General features: G+C 38.1%; 2 protein-coding genes and 1 long non-coding RNA gene across 18 annotated transcripts in view; 1 reads left to right on the top strand and 2 right to left on the bottom strand.

Annotated features, from left to right (window-relative positions):
- The window catches only part of KIF2A (kinesin family member 2A), a 68,320-nt gene extending 55,958 nt beyond the window's left edge, over window positions 1-12,362 (top strand). For all 13 annotated transcript variants that reach the window (XM_082457204.1, XM_082457203.1, XM_082457206.1 and 10 more), the window contains 4 exons: window positions 666-816; window positions 4,117-4,218; window positions 6,699-6,834; window positions 9,126-12,362. In XM_082457204.1, coding sequence (XP_082313330.1) covers window positions 666-816; window positions 4,117-4,218; window positions 6,699-6,834; window positions 9,126-9,211 — 475 coding nt within the window. In that variant the 3' untranslated portion in view covers window positions 9,212-12,362. The remainder of the gene's footprint in view (window positions 1-665; window positions 817-4,116; window positions 4,219-6,698; window positions 6,835-9,125) is intronic.
- LOC309658644 lies at window positions 4,827-6,692 on the bottom strand. Its single transcript, XR_014262351.1, has 2 exons — window positions 5,450-6,692; window positions 4,827-5,333 (listed from the first exon to the last, which is right to left on the bottom strand). It is a non-coding gene; the product is annotated as an uncharacterized lncRNA (long non-coding RNA).
- On the bottom strand, window positions 11,982-23,022 carry DIMT1 (DIM1 rRNA methyltransferase and ribosome maturation factor). Of its 4 annotated transcripts, none has more exons than XM_082457375.1 (12): window positions 22,818-23,015; window positions 22,386-22,459; window positions 21,156-21,242; window positions 19,357-19,418; window positions 19,179-19,272; window positions 19,040-19,089; window positions 17,218-17,341; window positions 16,989-17,081; window positions 16,085-16,149; window positions 15,388-15,451; window positions 14,040-14,146; window positions 11,982-12,539 (listed from the first exon to the last, which is right to left on the bottom strand). In XM_082457375.1, exons 1-12 carry the CDS (start codon window positions 22,894-22,896, stop codon window positions 12,497-12,499), a joined length of 942 nt encoding a protein of 313 aa, XP_082313501.1. In that variant the 5' UTR covers window positions 22,897-23,015; the 3' UTR covers window positions 11,982-12,496. The 4 variants fall into 4 exon arrangements, with proteins under 4 accessions (XP_082313501.1, XP_082313503.1, XP_082313502.1 ...); XM_082457377.1 differs by having other exon boundaries at window positions 17,218-17,348; window positions 19,046-19,089; window positions 22,818-23,012; XM_082457376.1 differs by lacking the exon at window positions 14,040-14,146 and having other exon boundaries at window positions 22,818-23,018.
- Between the last annotated feature and the right edge of the window lie 3,194 nt (window positions 23,023-26,216).

Below are 26,216 nucleotides of genomic sequence, written 5' to 3'. Positions count from 1 at the left end.
TTGAAGTTTAAGGGGTAAACATTTTTTAATGATAGAACTTTACAGCTTATAATCTTTATAGATAAGAAATATTTCACATGTAGCTATTTTAATTGAGCCTTCTAACTACCAAATCTGCAAAGTGTATTAAATTCTTTGATTTTGGGGGACTTCCCTGGCGGTCCAGTGGTTAAGACTCCACGCTTCCACTGCAGCACTGCAGGGTGCGCAGGTTCGATCCCCGGTCAGGGAACTGAGATCCCGTGTGACGCACGGTGCGGTCAAAAACAAAAACAAAAACAACAAAAAACTGATTTTTGACTGTGATTCATTTATTGATCTAAGTGACATTGCTAGCATTTTTCTGTTCAGCAATTTAGTTGCAACAAGTGTCTCTTATTTATTTTGAAATACTGAATCCGCATACTTTGTTGATTTCTCAATTTGTTATGCACAGTAGTTATGTTTGAAGTAATTGTAAAATTATATACCTAAGTAAATTCCTAAAGCTTCACAGCTAAACATACCTTTAGTATATCCACAGATTTCAGTTAGATTTGATCTGGAAAGCTGACATCATCAATATTAATATGTTTATTGAATTGCTTTTATATTAAATAGGTTGATATTTCTTGTTCCTCTGCATGAGTCTTTGTTAATTATAGATACCTCTTATGTGTTTATAGGGTGAAAGAATTGACTGTGGATCCAACTGCCGCTGGTGATGTCCGTCCAATAATGCACCATCCACCAAATCAGATTGATGATTTAGAGGCACAGTGGGGTGTGGGGAGTTCCCCTCAGAGGGATGATCTAAAACTTCTTTGTGAACAAAATGTAAGTGACATAATGTAGTTGTAATTATCTAATCTTAGTCATTTCATCCATAGCAGAATAAGTGAAAACTATCATCTAAATCAGGGATCAGCAAACTACAGCCTATGGGCCTGCCATCTGTTTTTACAAATAAAGTTTTGTTGAAACATGGCCCTGCTCATTAAGACCAGAGGTGACAAAGATTGTATGGCTCACAATCCCAAAATATGTACTAAAGTTCACTGACCCCTGATCTAACTATTCTTTTTTCCAGATTTTATACTGATGTTAAAATTTGGGGATTTTTAAAGTAATACAGGGAAAAAACAAGTTTAAGAATTGTATGTACAATATATCACATATATAAAGCTTAGAAACAAGATTATGGACACATGCACATGTATTAAAAGGATTCATGAACTGTATCAAAAATGGAAAAAATCTGACGTTTGTTAAATCTGGTTGCTTTCTGTATTTTCGAATGTTTGGTGAAATTTCATAAATTTAAAATTTTGATTCCCCTGTTGCTTAATAATATGTGCCCACTGCATAAGGACAATGAGGTATAAAGAAAGAACAAAAAAGCACAAACACATTTTCACATAGTTATTTAACTTCATTTTTTAAATGTATAATCTATATAGTTTTGTATCATTCTTTTCCCACTAAGAATCCTGTAGTGGCATTTTCTTATAATGATAAAAGGTAGCATTTATTAGTTGCTTACTTCATGACATATATTTGCTAGGCATCTTATGATCTGGTATAGCCCTTACAATTCAGTGTGGTAGGTACTATAATTATCCCTGTTCTTAACTTGACTAAGATCATACAAGTAGTAAGTGCTGAAGCCCAGCAGGATTGAAATCTGGGTCTTTCTTATACCAGAGTGAAATCTTAGGTCAGCTAAATTGATTGCTTGCTGCAATAAGATATTCTTTGGAAACAGTATAACTTAATGTTTTTATACTTTCCAGCAGGTATTTTAAAGTCCAAAATATTCTAGAGTAAACAAACAGATATCCTACTTTTTGTTATCATGTTTCAAACTACTCTACAAAGTAGGACTCAATGCAGCAGTTCTCAACCAGGAGTGACTTGGCCCCTCTCCAGGGAAAAATGTATGGAGACATTTTTGGTCGTCACAGCTGGGATGGTGTTGCTAACATCCAGTGGGTTGAGGCCAGGGATGATGCTAAACATCATACAATGCATAGGGATAGCCTTCCTCCTCCCCCCAAAAATGTCTGTAGTGCCTAAGTTAAGAAACCTGGTTTAAAATAAGAGTTCTGAACTTTGAACCATAGAGGATAAAGAACTAAAAATGAAATCCTGGCGTTAGTCTATCCCCTGTCCCCAAAATGTTTGAAAGAGACTGCAGTTGCTTTTTAAATCCTTAAAGCAAAAAAAAAAAAAAAAAAAAAAAAATCCTTAAAGCAAACCCTGCATTGCTCCTAGATACGGTGCCTCCAAAGATATGGAAAACCAGAACAAGATAGGCACTCCCTATAGCAGCAGATCTCTCACATTTTATTCTTGCATCTATTGGGTCTTTGCAGGACCTTAATTTGGAGAGGTTGGCTAGGTGACCAGAACTAATCCAGAGGCTTTAAGCATGACATCGTGGGTTCTTGCAACCTTCCTTATATATGAGAGAGTGTGGATTTCTTTCAACTTTGCCTTCCCCAAGGAACTGTCTTGAGATGGTTCAGCATTAGCCTTTAGTTAAGTATTGGTGCATGTGTACATATTCTTATTACTATATTAAATTTTAACAAGGTAGATTAAAATGGGATAGTGTCCAGGACATGCCCTGGAGATAAAAGTAATACAGGTAGACAAACTAGAGGATAATCAAGTGCATTAGAATTCCATAAGTAGTTGTACAGACAAAAAGTATTCTGAGTGGGCTGCATGGAAGTGATAGGAGTTTGCATAATATCTTGAAGCAGAGAAAAGACAGGACATTCTCGGCTTGGCAGGGAAGTGGGCAGATAAAATGAGTAAAGGTGGTTGACTGTGTGTTTACCAGGACGACAGAGAATATGAGAGAATCATGCCTGCATGTCCTGATTAAAAGCAGATGACTTGGGCTTCCCTGGTGGCGCAGTGGTTGAGAATCTGCCTGCCGATGCAGGGGACACGGGTTCGAGCCCTGGTCCGGGAAGATCCCACATGCTACGGAGCAACTGGGCCCGTGAGCCACAACTACTGAGCCTGCGCATCTGGAGCCTGTGCTCCACAACAAGAGAGGCCGCGATAATGAGAGGCCCGCGCACCGCGATGAAGAGTGGCCCCCACTTGCCGCAACTAGAGAAAGCCCTTGCACAGAAACGAAGACCCAACACAGCCAAAAATAAATAAATAAATTAAAAAAAAAAAAAAGCAGATGGCTCTTTTCCCAAAGAGAAAATAAAAAATTCTTTAGCCAACTTGATTATATAAACTTTTAGGGATGGCAGCTTATTGATGAGAGTCAAATAAGTTAAAGTCTATTTATAATATTTAATTTAACGAAAACACACACATATATTTAGAATTGTGTATTTTATTTGAAAAATGTTGCTTTTCCTACTGACATTTTATAAAACAATTTTAAGGGTACTTCTCAATCACTACAGCCACATTTTGAGGAAATAAATCATTAGATGTTAGAGTTGGGAAGGAAGCTCAAAAAAGAAAGCAAGGCCAGAGAAGTTTGACTTGATGTAGGACCAAAATATATGTTGCATATACATATGTGAGTTTTTGTTGATAAAGTTGTGAATTGTCCATTAAAATTTCTGTAAAAACCAGTAAGTAAATTGTAGAATGCAATTCAGAAATTAAAATTTAGTAAGAGTTGAATCCTTCAGAATACCAATTTGATAGTCACAGTCATGAAAGATATTATGTTTACGTCTCTCTTCTAGTGAAAAGAAATTTAAGACATATATATGAATTAAATTGTTAGGGAAAGTAAACAACACTGAGGAAATATTTCAGTATATTTCTAGCCTGTGATAAATGTATTTTTGAAAAGTTGCACTCCAAAAGAGATTGTTTTTTTACAATAATTCTGCAGTAAAGCTTGGGATAAGTGAAAACTCTCTCTTACTGATGTGTTTAAGTTTGCCTTACTGAGTGTTATGTTAAATATTTTTGACCCATAAAAAGAAATTGTGGCTTTGCCTTTCATGTTTTGTTTTAGTAGTCTTTAACATTCAAGCATCCTCAGTTTCTAAGTTGCACTTTTATAGATGACATAGAAAAACTACTTTTTTATTATAACATTTAAAATATAAACTTATGTCATAATTTTTAAACTATTTTTATTTTAAGGAAGAAGAGGTTTCTCCACAGTTGTTTACTTTTCACGAAGCTGTCTCGCAAATGGTAGAAATGGAAGAACAAGTTGTAGAAGATCACAGGGCAGTCTTCCAGGTAAAGTAAGACAGAATCTTTAATCAAATGTTTCTCTAGAAAAATTAACTACCAACTTTTGTAATTCTTTTGAGTATCACACTAATCTAAAAATAATACTTGTTTATGTGTAAGTATATGTGTATTTGTAGGGCATATGACACAGTAAATTTTGAATGGAATGAATGATCGCTACAAACAAACTTTCTTTGCAGCTGTGATGGAAAGATCTAGTTTATTTCTACTGTTCTCCCACTTCATTTGCTTTTGTCAGTTGTCCGTTTATAGAGGAATTGAACTTCTGCCCTCCACTACCCCTTTCTTCATGGTAGGCCAGTTTGTTTGACAGCAGTAGGAAAAACTCTTCTAAAGGGTATCAGAACAATTGAGGAAGAGTCAGTCTTTGCAGAAAAGGAGGAGTATTTCAGGAGAGTTACTGTACTGACTGAGCTGTCAGTGGCAGATGACTGAGGGGTGTTATATCCCTTCCTATAGCAGTAACTCCTTGGGTATTTATCCCATTGTGTGTTAAACCTATTTAAAAAAACCTTTTACCATACGATCCTCCCCTCTCCCTTTTTTTTTTTTTTTTTTTTCTCTCCCTTTTTATAAACAAGAAAATATTCTGGGGACTTCCCTGGTGGCACAGTGGTTAAGAAAACGCCTGCCAATGCAGGGGACACGGGTTTGAGCCCTGGTCTGGGAAGATCCCACATGCCGTGGAGCAACTAAGCCCATGCGCCACAACTACTGAGCCTGTGCTCTAGAGCCCGTGAGCCACAACTACTGAGCCCACGTGCCACAACTACTGAGCCTGCGCAAATAGAGCCCATGCTCCCCAACAAGAGAAGCCACTGCAATGAGAAGCCCACGCACTGCAACAAAGAGTGGCCCCTGCTCACCCACGCGTGCAGCAACGAACACCCAACGCAGCCAAAAATTAAAATAAAATAAATTTTTTTTAAAAAAAAGGAAATATTCTGGAGGGTGATATCTATGAGGAAGTGAAGATAATTTTGAAGATCTTTATGGAGACTGTACAGTCAGGTTGCCCCCCGCCCCCTTCCCACAGTGTATAAATCCTTTGTCCTGTTAACCTGTATTCCTTCTCTGATGTTGAAGAAATCTTCATTTATCTGTAAACAAACATTAACATTTCTCAGCTCTTGCCATTCAAGCACTTGGATGAAGGTCTCAAAAACATAAGAGAACTGTTTATAACTTCAGAATGGGTATACGTTGAAACTGTTACAGTTTTAGTCAAGTCCATATTATGGGAATCTCTTCAGAGGCCTAGGTATTTAGATTAAATCAAAAAAGGACACTTGTAATTTAAGAAAAGTGTTAGAACAATATGGACACCCATAAAACTCAGTCAGGTGAGGCTTTCAAACTCAAATTTATACTTGATGTGTCAGAACTAAATTGGTACATTTATAGAACGGTTGTGTGTGCAGCACAATTGAATTGTTTTGGAATCCAGCAGACTTGTGAATTCCTTGTTAGAACGAGGTATGCGCCATAACTACTGAGCCTGCGCTCTAGAGCCCGTGAGCCACAACTACTGAGCCTGTTTGCTGCAATTACTGAAGCCCGTGCACCTAGAGCCCATGCTCTGCAACAAGAGAAGCCACCACAATGAGAAGCCCAGGCACTGCAACGAAGAGTAGCCCCCGCTCGCCGCAACTAGAGAAAGCCCGCACACAGCAACGAAGACCCAACGTAGCCAAACATAACTAATAAATTATTTTTTTTAAAAAGGAATGGTTTCCTTGCAGCATTTATGAATAGTAGTAAGTAGCTACTGTTTAGTGGTTCATTTGACTCTTCTAAAATGGGCTATCCTGGGAATTCCCTGGCAGTCCAGTGGTTAGGACTCTGCGCTTTCACTGTGGAGGGCGCGGGTTCAGTACCTGGTCAGGGAGCTGAGATTCTGCAAGCCACACGGTGCGGCCAAAAAAAAGGGCTATCCAGTGTTCCCTTACAGTCAATAATTTTGAAGAGCTAGTGTGTAGAATTTAGGATTACCTCTTGGCCCAACCACTGTGAGGCCCCAAATGGATATGTTAATTCCAGATGATTTACAAGTTCTGGGCTCCCATAGGCCTCATCAGATTGATCAGTAACTTTATTATTACACCCGTTGTCTCTCTGTTTTAGGGACAGCTGTTGAAGTTTGAGATTTACTCTGCTCATGGGGTGTGTGTGTGTGTGTGTGTGTGTGTGTGATTCATTCCCTCCCTCAAACCCCACTCAAAGTAGAGTAAAAATAGGAAAATGAAGTCATCTTGCTTGGCCTGTCACAGTGGTGTTTGTGTTCAAATTTAAGGAAATATTCCTTAATTTTACTCTATAAATAAAGATGTTTTATGGTTATTAATATTTTAGAGAATACCATCTTGAGTATGTTTGATTATATTAACATGAAATTTATAAATTGGTTTCTGTCTTATAAATAGGCTCATTGGATTATTGATTTTTTTTTTTCTTGGTCATTTTAGGAATCTATTCGATGGTTAGAAGATGAAAAGGCTCTCCTAGAGATGACTGAAGAAGTAGACTATGATGTAGATTCATATGCTACGCAACTTGAAGCTATTCTTGAGCAAAAAATAGACATTTTAACTGAGCTGCGGGGTAATTCTTTTTTCATTTTAGTGTTTGAAATCTGCCTAATATTTGTATGTAATTAGTGGGAGGATTTCATATTGTAAGAAGGTATCTGAAGTGAAAATTATGGGTACATTTAACATCTTTCTAGAGGTATTGAAGACCAACGAACCATTCTGATTTTTCTAAAAATGAAACATGAAAAATCATTTCAAGTGCTCTCTAGTCATCTCGTTTTTAGTCTTTGGAGAAGGTAAAGACATCTTATGATTAAAGAGGGAAAATATATTTTAACAAGTTTGTAAATTTTGTATACCCATTCAGTTTTAGTTTGGTGGGCCGATGCTTTTCAGAATTATTTTCCTTGGGTTAGGTCTATTACGGGTCATCTTTCTATAGCCTTCTATGTGCATCTCCTTTCTGTGCATATTGTCATGTTTTTCCTTTGAACACTTGTTTTAAAAAATGAAGGGGAAGGTCTCAAAACAACTCTACTTTGCTTATGAAGGGAGGCATGTGGTTTACCTACATGCCATGGCTTCTTTCTTGGCTTTTTAATTAGCTTATCTCTGCCGCTTCAGATAAGCATGTATTGTATGTGCTGATTTCTTAGGCTTTGGCAAATTAGCTATCTTCATTTATATGCAAGTAGGCTTCTTTGTGTGTGCTTGCAATGCAACATGAAACCAGACTGAAGTTGCTAGTTTTTAGCATCAAACAAGCTGCTTCAAATTTTTTAAACTAGGTTCTTTGTAAAGTTGGTTATTTGAAATCATATCCTAGAGTCAGCAGTGACCGTTTTGCCAATTTAGAATTGTTTGTGCAGATGTAGGGTTTCTAAAATTTGCTGTTTTTCATGTTCTTCATATTCAAGCCTTGATTTAAAGTGTTTTGATCATTTTTCTAATCTGTCATAATGCACAAGCAGCTTTTTTCGGTATGCATTTTATTCAGAAGACAGAGCACAATGCATCCTAATTTTTTTTCTTTGTAAGATGTAGCTTTCAACTTAGTTCCTTTCCTTAATTTTCTCAGGATTCATGTATAAGCAAGTATATCCAAACTTTGAAGAAATTACTACCTAGATATATTATTCAGTCCTTCCTTAGAAAAAAAATTTTTTTTACCATCCAGAGATAATTTTGTTATTGACTTAAGAAGTTTGAGAGCTATTATCTTATATTACCAGGCATCAAATCCAGCAGTCCTTAAATTCCTTTCTTTTTTCTTTTTTACTATTTTGGCTGTGCTGGGTCTCCATTGCGGCACGCGGGCTTCTCTCTAGTTGCGGTGCAGGCTTAGTTGCCCTATGGCATGTGGGATCTTAGTTCCCCAACCAGAGATCTAACCCGTGTCCCCTGCATTGGAAGGCAGATTCTTAGCCACTGGACCACCGGGCAAGTCCCCTTAAATTCCTTGCTAAATTTCAGAAAAGTCAACTTTTTCAACATTGTTTTACTTAGGAAGAGGGGAAAGAAATTGAGATTCCAACTTTATATCTCTCCTTTTTTCGGAAAGCCACAATCTTTGCACATTTTAAGTTGGGAAACTGTTGGAAGGTGCTGTCTCTTGTGCATTGTGCGATGTTTACAAATATCCCTGGTCTCTATTGACTAGATGACAGTAGTACCACCCCAATGTGACAATCAAAAATGTCTGTAGACGTTACCAAATGTCCCCGGGAGGGGAGCAAAAATCACTCCCAAATTGAGAACCACTGTTATAGAAAGATTTATCATCTTCACACAGCTAGTATTTGCCTCCTCCAATTTTTACTTACGTATTTCTTACTCTTAAGTGACTGAATCAGTACACGATCGACAGTAGGACAGAATTGTAAGGCCAAGAAATGTATATCCTGTAATTTCCCTTCCCCATCATGCCCTTTTGCAATCCCTGATAAGGAAAAAATGACATGTCTTCTTAAAAACTCAAATAATCTTAAAATTTCATAGCTTAAAAAGGTAATATAGGAATTGGGAGTAGACATTTTCTAATTTTGAGAGAAGAAATGTCTACTTTACACACATATATAGCCTCTTTACACTGCAAAAAGGAATTCAAATAAATTAAAATTGAATGCTGTAAAATGTGCCAAATAGAACAGAAATCTGTTGAAGATAACAAAAAAAAACCACAAGTATTTCCAGGAATCTAATGAGTCTGTTGCTATAGTTGAGCACTGTTCTGAGTTTCTGGACAACAAAGAAGGAAAAATCCTGAGTTAATAAGGGAGCTGATTTTATAGGACCCATAAAGTTGTGTGCTGCATTGCATGTAATGCAAAACTTATTCCCTTGTTCTTTTCTTTTTCCAAGATAAAGTGAAATCTTTTCGTGCAGCTCTACAAGAGGAAGAACAGGCCAGCAAGCAAATCAACCCGAAGAGACCCCGTGCCCTTTAAATCAGCATTTGCTGCTAAAGGATTCCCACCCTCGCTACTGTAACATACAATGGTTCAGCTGTAAGGGCCATTCGAAAGTTTGAAATTTTAAGTGTCTGTGGGAAATGTCTTGTCCCTTCAACCTGAATGACATTTCAGTTTTGTGAAACACTCCTTTGTCTACAGGATGCTTCTAGTCCAGGAGGCACAGCCGAGGCTTGGGAATAGTGAAGATTTTGTTTCATTTACCCACATAGTGATTTACTTTTGAAGTTCCTTGCCAATTTTATTTTCTGTATGATGAAGTAAGATTGTGGACTTGATCCAGAGGTGAATAGTAGGGGGAAGCCACAGCATTTCCTTTTACATCAGTTCAATTTTCATAGCAAGACTGAGCAGTTTTAAATCCTTTGCGTGCATGCATACCTCATCAGTGATTGTACATACCTTGCCCACTTCTAGAAACAGCTGTGCTCACCTCTTCCTGCTTTGTGCCTTGACTAAGGCTACTGACCCTAAATTTCTGAAGCACAGCCAAGATAAATTACATTCCTTATTTGTCATTGTAAATTACCTTTATTGTGTGTACATTTTTACTGTAATTGAGACATTTTGTGTGTGTGACTAGATTTGCAGGATGTGCCATATCATTGAATGGAACTAAAGTCTGTGACAGTGGACATAGCTGCTGGACCATTCCATCTTATATGTAAAAAAATCTGGAATTATGATTTTAAAACCATATAACATGTGGTTATAATTTTCTTAGCATTTTCTTTGTAAAGAACTAAAATATAAACTAGTTGGTGTATAATAAAAAGTAATGAAATTCTGAAAAGAGTTTTATCTTAGGATAATACATATATATGCAGTGTGTGTTCCAGTGTGGTATTAACAAGACTAATAGTGCAATTTGATCTTTACCAATACCATTACTTAAGTTGAAGTGTCCATTAGCACCCCAAAATGTACCTTTTAAATGGTACTGTTAAAGGAAATTGGCTTCTGATGCATGAATATGTACATGTACATTGAAAGTAGTCCATAATAGAACTGTTAGTTTAAGCCAAGTATAGACAGTACATAACTCTCTTGAAAAAGAATTTAAGCTAAGAAAGAGATGACTTTGCCTTAAAAGGCAGATCTGACCCAAGCTCCACCCATTACCTAATGTATGATGTTTCACCATTATTTGATGAGAATCACTAAATTCTCACCAATCAGTTCATCTAGGGCATGCTGCTTTTTAAATGGTGGCACTTATTTTTACAGATTGCTATTCCAAGGAAGAAAACTGGCCACTTTTCATGTAAATATTTTGTTAGAAGATTTATATCTCTCTCTAGGAGTTTTCCCTCAGTTCCCAGGATAGTGTCTAGGAGTACATTAACAACAACAAAAAGTCTCCCAAGGGTGTCTTGTTTTGATTTACTCTAGGGAACTACCAGCTCATTCATATGGGCTAATGGGAAGCTATGAATAGAGTCACATGAGCCAGATTCCCTACTTCACTGTCCACAGAACTCAGAAGGTCGCTGTGGGAAATCCTAACACCATGGTGAAAAGCTCCTCTGTAAGCTTGAAATCTAGAGCAAGTGTAGATTTTCACAGTGTGCTTATTATTAAATCTATGGAATGAGTTTTCGAGACAGTTTACTTCAATACAATCAATCACCTTTGTTTTGGAAGGGACTCAGGTTTTCTTGCAGCTGTAAGGTATGTTCTATTTGTGTTTATTTCAAGGAGAAGAGGAAGAATGGAGGGCTGTTACTATTGACCTTACAGAGGCTGTTTAAAAAGGTAGTTTCTGAGCCTAACCGATCTTCAAAGGACATAAAAAGATATGTGAATTTACTCATTTTAAAGCACAACAGATTAGTCTTAATTTATTATTTAAATTAGAAGGGTACTATCTCTGGAAGGTCTCCTCAATATGAAATGTACTGCCTTATACTATAATGGCTTCATTCTGATTAGTATTCAAGGTATATTAAAAATCAGTACCAGAAAAGATCTTGGTAGTATAATCCATTCCTTCAGTTTTACAGATAGGGAAATCTGAAGGTTATAAAAGGGACTAAAACTCAGCAGTCCATAGGAGGACAGGGAAATAAGAGGGAAAGCTGAATTCAATCTTAAATTTAAATTTTCCGTTAAGGATAGAGATGGTACAAGTGAACTTTGCTAATTAAATAGTTTTGTGAGATTAAAAAAACCTACTCTTAAGTTTACGTAGTATTTATGTAACAAAAGTGGCTTTGTGCAGTTATTATTTAAAGAATAACTTAAATTTTTTGGATCTGGATTAAACATTCTTTACTTTCTCAGACTTGAAAGCTGATATCCCTATTAATAATTAACTAAAAATATACATTATTTTAGTTATATAGGAATGTTTTAATGTATCACTTTGAAGCCAGATTTCTAAAAAATCTGTTTATGCAAACAACCTATCTTTCCTTCTAGGTTCACTCAGTGTACCTCTGTTAAAATAATTTGGATTTTAACTTTAAAGCCAGTGTTGATTTATAAAATCCTTTGAAATTTTAAATCTATGACTATCTCCCAAGAAAAAACATACAATCTTATAGTTCATTTCATTCTAGTTGAGCATCCTCATTTACAAGTAAGGAATGCCCAGAAGTAATATGCCTGGCACCATGTGGTGGCAGTAGCAGACTCAGGCTTACCTAGAACCTTAGCCTATTATGCTGCAGGATTGCTAAAGGGGTAGGCAGTGATAGAAATTATATAGGATAAACAGAGAAAGAATGAGAGAAGCAAAATAACATTTTAGGAAACAAGGAAACAATTGCTTTACTGTACACATGAATAACAAGAAGAAATGGTATGGGGAATATGTGACTAAATTAAGCATATTTTAACTTTCTTATGACTTGAAGAACAAAGGCCTAAAGAGCTAAAATCCTAAAAAAAGGTTCTCACAGTAATATATAACATAGGAAATATTAGTGTAACATCTTTATATAATACACTGTTAGAAATAACTTTTAAGTGTAAAGTTGTGCGTGTCTGCGGCTCTTAAACTTGAAGAGTATCATGTATAAATTGGACCCTGCCCTATGTTATATATTAAAATCAAACCAAAACCAAAAAAAAAAAAAAAAAAACCTGTATAGTTAGAATTGACTTACTTCCTTAAAAATTCAGAGTAATAAACGGTGACAACAGTAGTAAATCAAAAATAGTCAAGCACATAGTGTCCAAGCATAGTTCATCTTCTCAAATTACTAAGAATATATAATTCCACTTCGTTGAGTTTGGAAACTTCTCTTCTGCAGATACCTAAGAAAAATGGATACCTTCTGCATTGAATCCATGTAGCAATCTGAAAAAAGAAACCAAAATGGGATGGTATTGAAATGCTAGTTTGTAGCAAGTAACAGTGCATACATAGTCCCTATACCATGAATTCTAAAACACAAATACATCAGCAAACCTGTGAAGCCCACCCACTCCTAACACTAGTCATTAAAGAAACTTTATTCTTCAACTAAATTTATGAGACGTATATTGGTTAAAACCACATCATTTTGGTGCCTCTTCTGTCATAGCCTGTATGTCTTAAGGCATGATGAATTTAACTAAAATGATCTTAGACCTACACTATCCCTTGCCTAAGAGGACACTGGCCCTTTGTTCCATTTCAACCTGGTAAGTGAATGTGAAGCTGTCTGGAATTAGAGGCAGGAGAGAGATGAATGGCTAATCTCATGTGTCCATTCTTCCTCTCTGAGCTCACTGTTACTGAGGTTCAAATTAAATACTCACTGCTTCTCTCTGGATACCTGTGTACTTATTAGATCCTAGTTAGCAAACTGCATGTTTAGTAACCTTGAAGAAGATTAATAAGAAGGAAGGAAAATAAGATGAAATATTTCTACTTAGACCTGCCTGAGATTATTTTCAGAATGGCCCCATAAGAACCATCGAGATGGGTTAAGATATCTGAAAAAGGAAGATGGGTACTTATGAATAATGTTCAACTGCTAGGATTAACATCTAATAAAGACTCAGTAGTACTGCTAGCCTGCCAATAAAATATAAGAGCCATTTGTCTCAGTTACATACAACTGTGTTTCTAGCATAGAAAAGTCAAACCAATGACTTTTATAATAATCTACCCTCTTTTTTATCAGCCTCTAGACCATGGAAGCTTTAAAAATGAATTGGATAAACAGGAAAAAAATTATGGTTTATTAGTTAGGAAATCAGAGTGTTAGTGATTAAAAACAATGAATACAGGTTAATAATTACCTGGGTAATTTGACGCCTTACTCTGCTTTCCTAAGACTTACTTGCTTAATCCAAGGAGAACAAATTTCGGTCTATATTGCCCAGTTAATTATGCCTCAGTCCACAAAATAAGTTACTGAACCAGTTAGAAATGATAACCAGATATGATTGTAACTAATATCATTTCATAAGTAAAAGCTATTCTCAATAAAGAAAAAAGACCCAACTGTATATATTATGATTCTTTTACCTTACAGGCTACTTTGAAGAGACAAACTGTTAAGACTAACTATGAATGGGAGTTGGGGGAGGGGGCTGGAGGGGAGGAGCACGCACACCACCACACACATGGCCACAGAGGTTACTCCAGGCTCGGACTGTTCTTCACCACTGTTCTTACAGGAAGTGTTCATTCTGCTGCAGCTAACTAGCCTCCGTCTTCTACACCAAATACTATTCCATACCATGGAAGTGCTATGCAATAACTCCCAGGTAGCAGCACCTTATACCACTTAAAAGCCTTTAAATTTCTACATCTGAAGGTGTCACAGTAAAGATATGTAAAAATGTAGGAAAAGGAAAATGTAGTTACCTAATGAAATCATCTATGTCCATGGAACGGGCCCGCTTGTCACTAAAACCTGTGCTGGTTAGGATTTGCTGTATTTTATCTGCTATGCTGAAATCTTCTGGTATTATCTATCAATATAAGATTCAGAATAAATGAACAACATATCTTTAATGAAGTCACCTTGACTCTTTTTTTTTTTTTTTTTTTTAGTTCAGTAAGTCATAAACAGTCACCTTATCTGTTCATGATAGTTTTGGAAAGCCTGTTTGTGCAGATTAAGACTTGGATCTCTCATTAGTTAAATGGTTGATTTTTTAGCACATACCAAATACACAGAAGACCTTGAATGAATTAAATCATGTATATTGCCCTTTTTCTTCTTAGAAATTCTGAAATAGTTGTTTCAGGCGTCACAAAGTACTTCATAACACATAAAATAACTAAAGCTACAAAATAAATTTTACAGCAATTGCTACTTCCTTAAAAGTAACATATTCTTGGCACAAATTTCATTTTACCAGCTAGTTAAGTTTTTCTCATAGATGGCCTCTCCAACCCTTGAGAATATGTCATACTTTACATCTTTCATCTAAAAACTTCTCTTAATCCAGCGTAACATTTCCTATGTAGGTAGATGTTCAATGACTTTATTCATAAAATGGAGGTAGCAATGTGGTACATTAAACCATGTAAGACCTGAATAAAAAAATACAAAGGAAATTTGCTTTTATCTGTCCGCTCCGTTTAATTAGCTTGAAAGAACTAAAAAGTTATCAAACATCACAGTCATTATATATGGATACGTCTATGTGTGCTCACACACACAACTAGTTAAAGAAAATGTTGCACAGATAATAAAGAGACATGAGGTTCACAACCAGAAATCTGCTATTTATCTCATACTTTGTTCTAATTATTTCAATTTCTGGGTATTAAAAAAAAGTGATTGAGAAAATAGTAACTTTGAATTTGTAATTGCTACGTAAGCAACAAGCAAGAAGGGACGGCCACAATTCAAAGGCTAGCAAATGGTACACAATTATTTTAAGTTGAGTAAGTTACACAAGCTTAAAACTTTGAGAAAATTATGATTCAACTGAATCTTTTTATGGCAAAAAAAAAAAAAAACTCAGTAAAAGAGGATGGAGTATTCAAGGGTGTTCAGATATGTTCTGCAAAATACATAGCAGCACTGATCTGTTAGAATTCAAGTTCTAGTGCTAGTTAGACATGACATACTGTCTTTTAAGGATCCTATGGAATGTTCAAAATTAAGAATCTTGTAATGATATATGAAACAGAATAGGAAATAGAGGGACATTTTAAAACACAACAAATTATTGAAACAACAGAAACATTTTCTGCTTACAATATTATGGACCGAACAGTGAATTCTGTAGTTTTTTTCCAGTAGCTGTTGCACTGCACTTGACCTGTATTACATAAAGACATGATATCACTATTATTCCCAAATCAGATTATAAACAATTTCCTTTAAGTTTATTATGATTAAATCTATGTTCCATATGGCAAAATTAAGGAACTAAAAAAGCTGTTGAATATTTAAACTTCTGAAATAATCGCAACTACTAATATTTAAAAAGTAAGTCCTGATAAACATCTCTCACATTCTTAAAGAAGTTCTAGACTCCACAAAACATCATCTGCAAACATTTTTTTTCATTGTGGCTTTTACCTTTCTTTTGACCTTGGGCCGCAAATTGCTGTTACAGTTTTCCAAGTTAAAATGCCATGAATCTCAAAAATGTGGAAGGGGTCCATCATCACCTCATCTTTCCAAGGAAAAACTAGGCAGATGTGTGGTCAGTTTTTGGTTTTTTCCCATTTTGCAAAAAACCCCTGATCTAACTCCCAAGTCCAGGAACTTTTCTTCATTAACTTCTCCTGCCTCCCAAAGTACAAAATTAAAAAGATAAAATGTGTCTGGACATGGATCATGTTTATGCTTTAGGGTATCTGTTCAGGAAAAAGGACCAAATTCTAGCACTTAGCACAGTATCTGAAGCACTGATCCCTCATATATCATAAATTAGTAAAATACTTACTTAAATGCAGCAGACAGTGTCTTGTTTTTCCTAACAAAGGTGATCCTTACTAGGCCATCCCATTCCTGAAACAGTAGACGGATATTTTCTTACAGAATATTAAACCCTGCCTATACCTACTAGGTATTATTTTGTGTTAATATATAAAAATGAAAAGAGTGATGGAGTGAAGAAAATGTTCTATATCTTGATCTGGCTGGCACACATATGCAAAAGTAAGATGCATACTTGATTTTCACACTTCCGTGCACCCCACTGAATATTTTACCCTCAATTTTAAAAATAGAAAAAAAATACATATTCCACATCTGAACAAAGAACATGGCATTTATTTAAATCTAAGTATCATTTTCAAAAAACTCAAGACAGACATGATTTAGAATATAGCCTGTGCAATACACCTATGTAAACCTTGCAGGAATAACTGACAACCACTCCACTGCCACCAGTTACTGACCACATAAGCAATCACGTTTTTATCCCATGTGATTGCAGTAAGGTTTTACATCAAATCATCTGGCTTTCTTCTCTTTTTAAATGGCAGAAATTAGAATTTTGATTAAAAAGTGTTACTCATACTATTTAACACCACTATTTTCATTTTATCTTGTTTCCCATGTCTTATTCAAATAGATACATGTTTTCCATAGCTATAATCTTCAGCAAATTGCAATGGCATTCTAATCTTTTTACCTTTTGCAAACATTTTCCTTGCTCTTGAGGGCCTCAACAACTATCTTGTGTCAAATAATTCCATCTACTCCATCACAGGGATGTATAATTAACATTCTCCTGTTTAGACATTTAGGTTGACTCATTACCTTTCTGATGCTTACAGACACACATCTTCCAGGTTGGACTTTTTTTTCCCCTTTACTGAATGACCTAGTTATTTTAACCTCACCTGAAAATTGATAGGTGGTGGTGGATTCTTAGGTTCTATCCTTACGACACTGGATTCCACCTTGGGTGGTGGTCTGAAGTTATTCTTTCCAACCTATTAATCAGAAAATGTTTAAGGAGTCCTCTCAAAAACAACTTTAAATAGTAATCAAATATGCTTTCCTCCCAGAAGGCACAGCTAGATGCTCAAGGATGAGTTAAGCCACATTATTTCAACAACAGTCACGTACTTTCATTAGATGGTCCACACGTGCTAATAGCTGTGTATTAATTGACAGTCTGCAGTATAACTTATCTCCAGGTTTTGCAACCAGTCGGAGAGCAAATTCTCTTTGAAACATAAGTACAGCACATCTGAAAAGACAGCAGAAAGGGATAAGGAACAAGGTCATTTTCAACTATAAATGTATTTTAACTGCAATGACTTTTCTTAAGTGGGAAATAGAGCAAAGCAGCTGGCCAGAAGGGAGGAGAACACTTTCAGCCTGAGCTTTATTACCACAAAATGATCCAGCTGCCTTTGTTTTTCATTGTGTAATGGCCGTAGCTCCAACCCCTTGCAAATGTAAGCCCTCAATGATCAGATGAGAAAGTATTTCAGATCAGCACTGGTCCATAAGTCCCTCTAGGAAAACAAAACCCAGGGACTTCCCTAGTGGTCCAGTGGTTAAGAATCTGCCTTCCAATACAGCGGACGCAGGTTTGATCCCTGGCTGGGGAACTAAGGTCCCACTGTGCCACGGGGCAACTAAGCCTGCACGCTCTGGCACCCAGGTGCCACAACGAAAGGTCTCATGTGCCTCAACTAGGACCCGACACAGCCAAATAAATAAATAAATATTTTAAAAAACAAAACAAAACCCAAACAAACAAAACTGGTTCAGTAGCCAAACTGTATTCATGGGGCGGTAAACATCCCTCTGGAAGAGCTGAGGCAGGTGGTGACATCAGTGTCCTCCTGATTTAACAGGTTAAGGAAAGTGGACTTTTTATTCAGCAAGCAAGGGGGAGGCTCCTGAACAGGAGAAGAGCATCTTCAAAACTGGGATTTGACTTTCAAACTTTTTTGACAATAAGTCACACTAAGAAATACATTTGACGTTGCAACACCTGCCACAAATATCTCTATGTATATATGTTTAGGGAACTCAAACAAAAAGTTTCATGAAACTATAATCACCTCAACTATAACTAATCAACTATAATGACATGCGCTGAATGCCCTCTGATATATTCTATTCCACGTCATTTTTTTCTAAATGACAGTCATGGGGCTTCCCCGGTGGCGCAGTGGTTAAGAGTCCGTCTGCCAATGCAGGGGACATGGGTTCGAGCCCTGGTCCGGGAAGATCCCACATGCCATGGAGCAACTGGGCCCGTGTGCCACAGCTGCTGAGCCTGTGCTCTAGAGCCTGAGAGCCACAACTACTGAGCCCATGTGCCACAACTGCTGAAGACCATGTGCCTAGAGCCTGTGCTCCTCAACAAGAGAAACCACCGCAATGAGAGGTGCGCACACCACAACGAAGAGTGGACCCCGTTCGCCACAATCAGAGAAAGTCCACATGCAGCAACGAAGACCCAATGCAGCCAAAAATAAAATAAAATAAATAATTTTTTAAAAAATGACAGTCATGGCTCACTATATTTATTCTATAACTACTAAGGAGTTTTTGACCTGCGATTTGAAAACTACTGGTACAGATTGTACTAGAAACCAGTTAGGAGGCCACTGTAAGAATCTAGACATAAGGTAATACAAAGTTTGACCTGGGCTAATGGCAAGAGCATGAGAAAATAGGGAAAGGCCACCTGGTCTCAGGAGCAGGACTTAGACCACACCTCCCCCAAATAACTCTGGCAATTGAAAAAGAAAGAGAGAGAGAGAGGAAGAGAGAGAGAAAGCGGCACACAAATTGGTATTTTCTACAAAACAAATGCTCCAGTAGTTTTTCAGCTGAAGTAACCTTAATCTTTGGCTGTCTGTGTTCATGGCCTAAACTGTCAATTTTCCTAAGATTTGGCAGTAACTTTGTTCTTCTTGTCACAAACCTGAAAAAAGGTCGGTGCAGCAACAGCTTGAAGACAAAAGGAGAAGAGATCTGTAAGAGAATTAACTAGTTAGTTCTGGGAAAGACACACCAGAAAACAATTTAGTATATATAATGTTCCCTACATTTTGAAAACATACCTGATAAGGCAAATTTGCCACACAAGCATCAAAAAATGGCAAATCTGTTTTCAACACATCACCCACCATTACTTGAAGTTTGCTGGCCAGAGGCCTGATAATAAGAAAAGAAAAGCAATTAAAAAGAATATTGTTTCATGAGACTGAAATGCACTTTAATTCTATTATGTATACTCACGTGCCCTGAACTCTTTTGTGAAGTTCAGCTACTAGCCTTAGGTCAAGTTCACAGGCAATTACCTAAATTCAAAAAAAAAAATTTTTTTTAGGTTAATTATGGAGTATAAATCTTTTCCTGTTATCTCAATGGAAACTCTTACATGATTTAAATGAATTAAACTCCTTTTCCCAATTCTACCATCAATATTCCTTCAATTGTACTCTACCAGCATATTTTAAAGAACTTATTTAAGAGAATTTAATGAAGAGAGTATTTACAAAATGTGGGAATGGGGTTAAGGAAACAACAACAAAAACACCACCCAGAAAAGTAGACAACCAGACTATGTGAGCGTTCTACCCAAATAATTGACAGAATTATTGTGCTCATATGGCTCCACGCTTTGTAACGCAACTGATGACGAAAAAAATACACAGTATGTCTTTGTAGTAAATGTTCTTAGAAGCACACAAAGCAACTGCTCCTGGAATGAATATATCACTTCTCTCACCTACTAAGATCCAGAACATACAGCACAGATAACTTCTCAAGTAAATGAAAAGGGATACCAGATAGTCTAAAATTTTAATTTTATTTCAATATAAGCTGAGGTTTTACTGACTTCCAGGAAGACCACATCTACAGAGTAGATAGATATATGTGCCGTTTAGTCTGTTTAGCTCCCAGGTCCATTCTCCAGCTTTCTCTGTGCCTGTAAGGTGATACAGTTCAGCTCCATTGCCCTTTGACTTCTGGTTGGGATTGTGGCCTGATGAAAGGCATTACCGGTGCAAAGGGCAACGTTGAGTATTTCCCAATGTCTGCCCGTGCCTTGCACAAGTTTTGGCAGCGGCTGTGTTCTGCTATGAGCGGCCCCTGTTCGATGGCTCCTGCTCTTACTGGGCTCCGGACACACTTCCCTCCTCTTGCCCCTTGAGGTCTTTGGATAGTAACTACTTCCTGCTGTTGCTAGTCCCTAGGTTTTTCACTAATGTTTACTGGTTCCCTTAACATTCCCACATTTTGTCAATGGTCTCTTCATTGAGCTCTCTTCAGATAGGTTCTTTAAAATGTGTTGCCTGCTTCCACCAGAAGACACAACAGTGGTCCAATGTAACTGGAACTAGGTAAGCCAAGAGACAAAGAAGGTACCAGCAGTGGCCAGGTGACACCCTAATCTCAGAGGCCTGTGCTAGATCTCCTCCAAAGTCCTAAGTTCCAATAACTCCAATTGCTGTGCTTTGTTCCCCTGAGCCTAGAGGTGGTAGCTGCTCTTTGTAATTACTACTATTGGGTTACCTCAGTGTTCCCATTTTTTCTCTTAGTCCTCTAATAACCATGTAACCAATTCCCTATATTAAATTCCCTGTATTGAAATATCCAATGTGGTTTGTTTTCCTGATTGATATACCTCATATTTTCTTTTTCTTTTAATCCATTTTTAAAAACTGAGATATAATTGACATATAACATTACATTAGTTTCAGGTGTACAACATAATGATTAGATATATGTAACATTCATGACCACATAACTACAATCTTATTTTCTTGTGATGAGAATTTTTACTCTCTTTAGCAACTTTCAAATATACTACACAGTACTGTTAACTATAGTCACCATGATGTCCATAACATCCCACGACTTACTTATTTTATAACTGGAAGTTGGTACCTTTTGACCCCCTTCACCCAGTTCGCTCATATTTTCTAAGATAAAGTTTCTAGCAAAGGAGCAATTAATTAAATAGATCTGTAAGCCACCTGAGCTTGCTCACATAGTAATTTCTGATACCAAACACTAAATTCTCTTTTTACCTTTTTTGCCTTTTCTAGCAACTTTACAGTCATATTGCCAGTTCCAGGTCCAACTTCCAGCACCACATCAGTTGGTCTTAAGGCAGCCTACAAGCAAGCACAACCACTTTAGCTTTACAGGCACATCTGTTAATAATTTAATTTACATCTGAATATCTTTACTCAAAAGTGCTCAGTGAGATCTTATCCTGACTCCTTTTTAGGCGATTCCTTCATGATCTATGTGCTTAACAAAAATTATCTCATTAACATTAGGTGCAAGTGGAAATCTAACACCTCTCCTAACTTGGGGCAATAGTTAGGAGTCAGAAAAGCAGGAATAGCAGTTCTTTCTGAGAGTGGCATTCTGCTTTCTACCTTTGAAATGATTCCAACAGCATCTTGTTACCAACTCTGTTATCACCAAGTTCAAACTGGAAAGGTCAAAATGATGACCTTGCCTGAGAACCATAACACGTTGTACCAGTATTTCTCAATTCTACATCCATGTATGGTTTCAGGGATGCAGGAGTATCCAGAAATTGTACACAAAACTTGGTGTCTGTATGCACACAGCTGCAGTTCATAGCTTTCATCAGATGCTCAAAGGAATCCATGAGCCAAAAAGGTTAAAAAGCTAGGCCAACTCTCATTCTGTAAACGACACTAAGTCGAGATTCTCTATGTAATGTTCTTTCTACAGCTCCAGGATGCTTCCTTTGCAACCATGAAAGTAATCTGCACCACCTGTGTTTCTTGTCCTAGCACCCAATCATCCAAAACAATAAGAGAATATCAATAACCCATACAGGAAGAATACTCCAAAGAGTTTATGTGTGGCATTGGCTTATACCATATAGGTTTCTCTGGGGAACAAACTTCCAAAGGTGTCTGTTTAGACATACTTTTAGGGTCTGGAGTAAATAAAAACTAACAGTGATAGATGGTGCCTAGAAAAAGTGATTGGGAATAAAAGAATAATAATCTGGAATCGAACAAGTAGAAATGTCAAACTAAGAAGTAAATAATCTACAGAAAGATAAAAGAATTTGGAGCCAGGAGAAGCCGAGACCCACAGAAGGAAGCAAATCATATTGAAGACAGCTTGTGAATCCTACACAGTTCCTCAATTCATTCAACAAGTATTTATACAGCATCTATTTTGTGCCAGGCATCCTTTCTGTGCTCAGATATTCCTAAGAATAAAATCAGTAACCCAATAACTCTCTCCCTCTCCTCTTCCACACCCACCTTATCGATAATGCTGTTAACAATGAGAGGATTTTTCAAAACGTGCTGCCCAATCCCCGTGTTGAACGTGAGTCCTGGAAGAAAACATGAAATAGCCTTAATTTCCCAACTAAAATCAAATATTGGACCATCCCAGAGAAGAAAGTAGGATAGTTGGGGGAAAGTATGTGCGCCAACAAGAGCCACCAAACGTCACGCTTGGAGCCGGGATGACAGACTGTTTCAGTTCACCTCTTCTGCTGGAAAGGAAGCCAGAGGCTGCGCGCCGGGCCTGCGGCCGGCGCTCCGGGAAACCCGGGACTTGCGCGGCTCCCAGAGCGCGGGCCACGCCTGGTCTCACTGTCCCGGCCCAGAACTCCGTCCGCGCCCCGGGTTCGGTTCTGCCGGAAGACCCAACCCGACGGACCCCAGCTCCCTCCCGGCTGTCCCCACCTCCTCCGCTCTTCAGCTCCCGGCGTTGTTGTTGCCGTTCGCGGCACCGGCCGCTCGCCCCTGACTTGATCTTCGGCATCTCTGCAGGCAGCGGGCACACAGGCCGGGGAAGTTAGAGAGGACCGGAGGCTGCAACCGCGAGTCACCGCACCACGTGGGAATCGCCGGCCCGCACCAACGGCACAGGTCCTAGCCACTTCGGGGAGGGGCGAGGACCCGCCCACTGGTTTGCTCCGTGATGCGCCCCCAGAAAGATGGCCGACCTTGGGTCCCTGTGGCCGCCGGGAATTGAAGTCATAAGCTGGGAGAGAGCCTGGCCTCGGAAGCCTACAGATCCCAGAAGACACCGCGCTACCGATTCTGGCAGTTTGGATTGGCTAATTTGGAATCGGGGGCGGGGCCTCGCCCCTACCCGCACCGAATGGGTTAAATAGGTTTTGGTGTGGTACCTGAAGGTTGTGGAGGAAGTTTAAGTTATATAACGCAGTTAGGCCTGTGGATGCTTCATCAGGCCAGGTTCTGGAATCGCTGAAATCCAAAGAAGGTTTCTTTTTGTCACGTGCCTCGCTCCTGTTTCTCAGCCGATCGTGGGGTGAGAATCCCAGGAACTTGGGAAGAGGAGCTTGCTCCTCTAGGGGAGTGAGTTCTCCGCTGCTTGAGTTGTGGAAAGTAACTCTGAGAATGTAATTGTCTAATTCCACTAGAGCTACTAGTTGCTTCGCTTCCTTCTGTGCCACGTCATTAATTTCCTAAACTTTTCCATATTGAGCTCTCGCTGTGTATTAAACACTATTGGGTGCTAGAGATTCAGAGTTAAATGGGAAACTGCTCTTCTCAAAGTTTATTCTACTGAGAGAGTTAGACAAAAAGTCCGAAACTCTGTAAATGTGGTAGTTGTTATGCATTGGGTATTGTGATAGGACAATGTATCCGACTGTAAGTTCCATGAATACAATGTCCATGTCTATTTTGCCTGCCAGTGTAATGGTTCTCAGTTTTTAATGTTTCTGTGTGTAACTTATTTCCTTGAAGAAACAATCTTTTTCTGTTTTTATCAAAGCTGACTTTCTTTCCTGCACAATTGATTGTGAGCATTCCCAAGCCTTGCTCTTTCTTTGCTGTAATTCTAATTTAGGAAAAAGAAATTGTATACCCTAGTAGCATCTTCAACTACCTCTGTAATTCCGTTGATGATTAATTTATTCCACAATTCTGGAGAATCTACAGTGTGCCAGGCACTTTGTCAAATGTTAGGAATTTAAAAATTAACATGACCTGATTCCTGCTTTTAAAGAAATTTCTATCAAGAGAGGAAGACATAGCACCATTTGCTGATATCTTATTTCACCATTTCAAACAGTTCTCTAAAATAGGGGCTTATCATTGTGTTCATTTTACAGATGAGGAAACTGAAGGACAAAAAAAAATGTTAAATTTCTTGCTCAAGATCACACAGTAAATGACAGCTGCATCTTGAACCTGTATTCAAGATGGTCTGTATTCCAAAGACAGTGTGCTTTAAAAGAGGCATGACCTTAGCACTATGGCTAATACTTGAGGAAACTGGGGAACATTTTCAAAATATAATATTTGAGCTGAATCATTAAAAGAGAACCAAAAATTATCCAGGGAAAGTTTGAGAATTCAAAGGGAACGGTACTAACAAGGTCAAGATATAGGGTATTTAAGGAAGAAAAAGAAACTTGGTGTAGCTGAGAAGTAAACAGGTAATGTAAATAGAAACTTACACGGTGAAGGGCCTCAAATGTTATCCCAAGGAACAATGGTGGTCACTGGGAATCAAAATAACCATTTGCCCTCTCTGCTCCTCTCCAGCTGTGAGAACTGCCGGAGCTCACACAACAGTACCTATAGGAGACATTCACGGGCTCCACATTTAGCTGTATTCTGAACCCTGCCTAGCCAGCTCTTCTTGAACTCCCTCTAATCTTCCTCTCCCATTCTCCATAAAGGATCTTCAAATCTTAATTCTTCTCAGGCCTCCTGCCCTACGACCTCCCCAGCTCCTTCTCAGCAGAAAACCTTGCTTTTTCTTTTTTTTTTTTTTTAATATTTGTTATTTATTACAGTGAAATTTCCTAGTTTCCTTAGTTCTGTCACCTTTCTCCCTTTCTTTCTTCCTTCCTTCCTTCCTTTCTTTCTGCTGTGTTGGGTCTTCATTGCAGTGCACAGGCTTCTCATTGCAGTGGCTTCTCTTAATGCAGAGCACGGGCTCTAGGCGCGTGGGCTTCAATTGTTGTGGCGCGTGGGCTCCGTAGTTGCAGCACATGGGCTTTGTTACTACACGGCATGTGGGATCTTTCCGGACTAAGGATCAAACCCTTGTCCCCTGCATTGGCAGGCGGAGTCTTAACCACTGCACCACTAGGGAAGTCCCAACCTTGCTTTTTCTTGACAGAAGGAATGCAGGATCACCTCCAGGACACTCTCATCTGCCTGGGTCACTGTTCTACACACGGGGGGTGTACAGTGAGTGGTGAGCAAAACAAAGTGGAGCTTACATTCTAGTGAGGAAAAACAGACATTATGTCAGGTGATGATAAGTATGAAGAAAAAAGTAAAGTAGAGGAGAAAGAGATCAACAGGGTGGGTGGGAGAGACTATTTTATGTAGCATGATAGAAAATAAGGATGGAAACCAAATGATAATTTTCTTTAGGAGTGAAATAGCAAGACCCTCCTGGAAGTTGTCACAAAATAAGCCACATAAAACTAAATGACTGAGGTGAGTGTGCACATTTAGCTTACCTACAGACTGAATTGGTGTTTGTTTAGGTATGAACCTTGAGTCACCTATACCCGAAACACTAGGGCACATGTTACGTAGTGGACTGTGTTCCCCCAAAATTCATATGTTGAAGCCCTAACCTCTGGTACTCAGAATGTGACTGTATTTGGACATAGGGCCTTAAAAGAGGTGACTAAGTTAAAATGAGGCCTTTAGATTGTGACCTAATCAAATCTGACTGGTATCCTTATGAAAGGAGGAAATTTGGACACTCATAGACACACCAGGGATGTGTATACACAGAAGAAAGACCATATGAGGACACAGCCAGAAGGCAGCCATCTGCAAGCTAAGAAGAGAGGCCTCAGGGAAAACAAACCCTGCTGACACCTTGATCTTGAGTTTCTAGCCTCCGGAACAGTGAGAAAATAAATTTCTGTTATTTAGACCATCCAGTCTGGGGTATTTTATTATGGCAGCCCTCACAAACGAATACCACATGTAATGAAAATTCACATTCCCAAGGCCCACCCTAAACATTCTGGATCAGAATAGGATTTGGCCCTGGCAAATGCATTTTTAACAGACCCTCTAGGAGATTCTGATGCACACTGCAGGTAGGGATTCACTACTTTCTGCACTAAAATAACC

Source organism: Balaenoptera physalus (genome assembly GCF_965194825.1).
Source record: "Balaenoptera physalus genome assembly, chromosome: 3".
Taxonomy (NCBI): domain Eukaryota; kingdom Metazoa; phylum Chordata; class Mammalia; order Artiodactyla; family Balaenopteridae; genus Balaenoptera; species Balaenoptera physalus.
This window is presented reverse-complemented; position numbering and strand designations above follow the sequence as displayed.

Coding starts and splice junctions, on each gene's coding strand:
- DIMT1 (XM_082457374.1), bottom strand. CDS start 22,896: ATGCCGAAGATCAAGTCAGGGGCGAGCGGCCGGTGCCGCGAACGGCAA. Junction 19,419..21,155: donor TGCTAGAAAAGGCAAAAAAG/GTAAAAAGAGAA, acceptor TTTTGAATTTAG/GTAATTGCCTGTGAACTTGA. Junction 15,452..16,084: donor ACACTGTCTGCTGCATTTAA/GTAAGTATTTTA, acceptor TATGTAATACAG/GTCAAGTGCAGTGCAACAGC.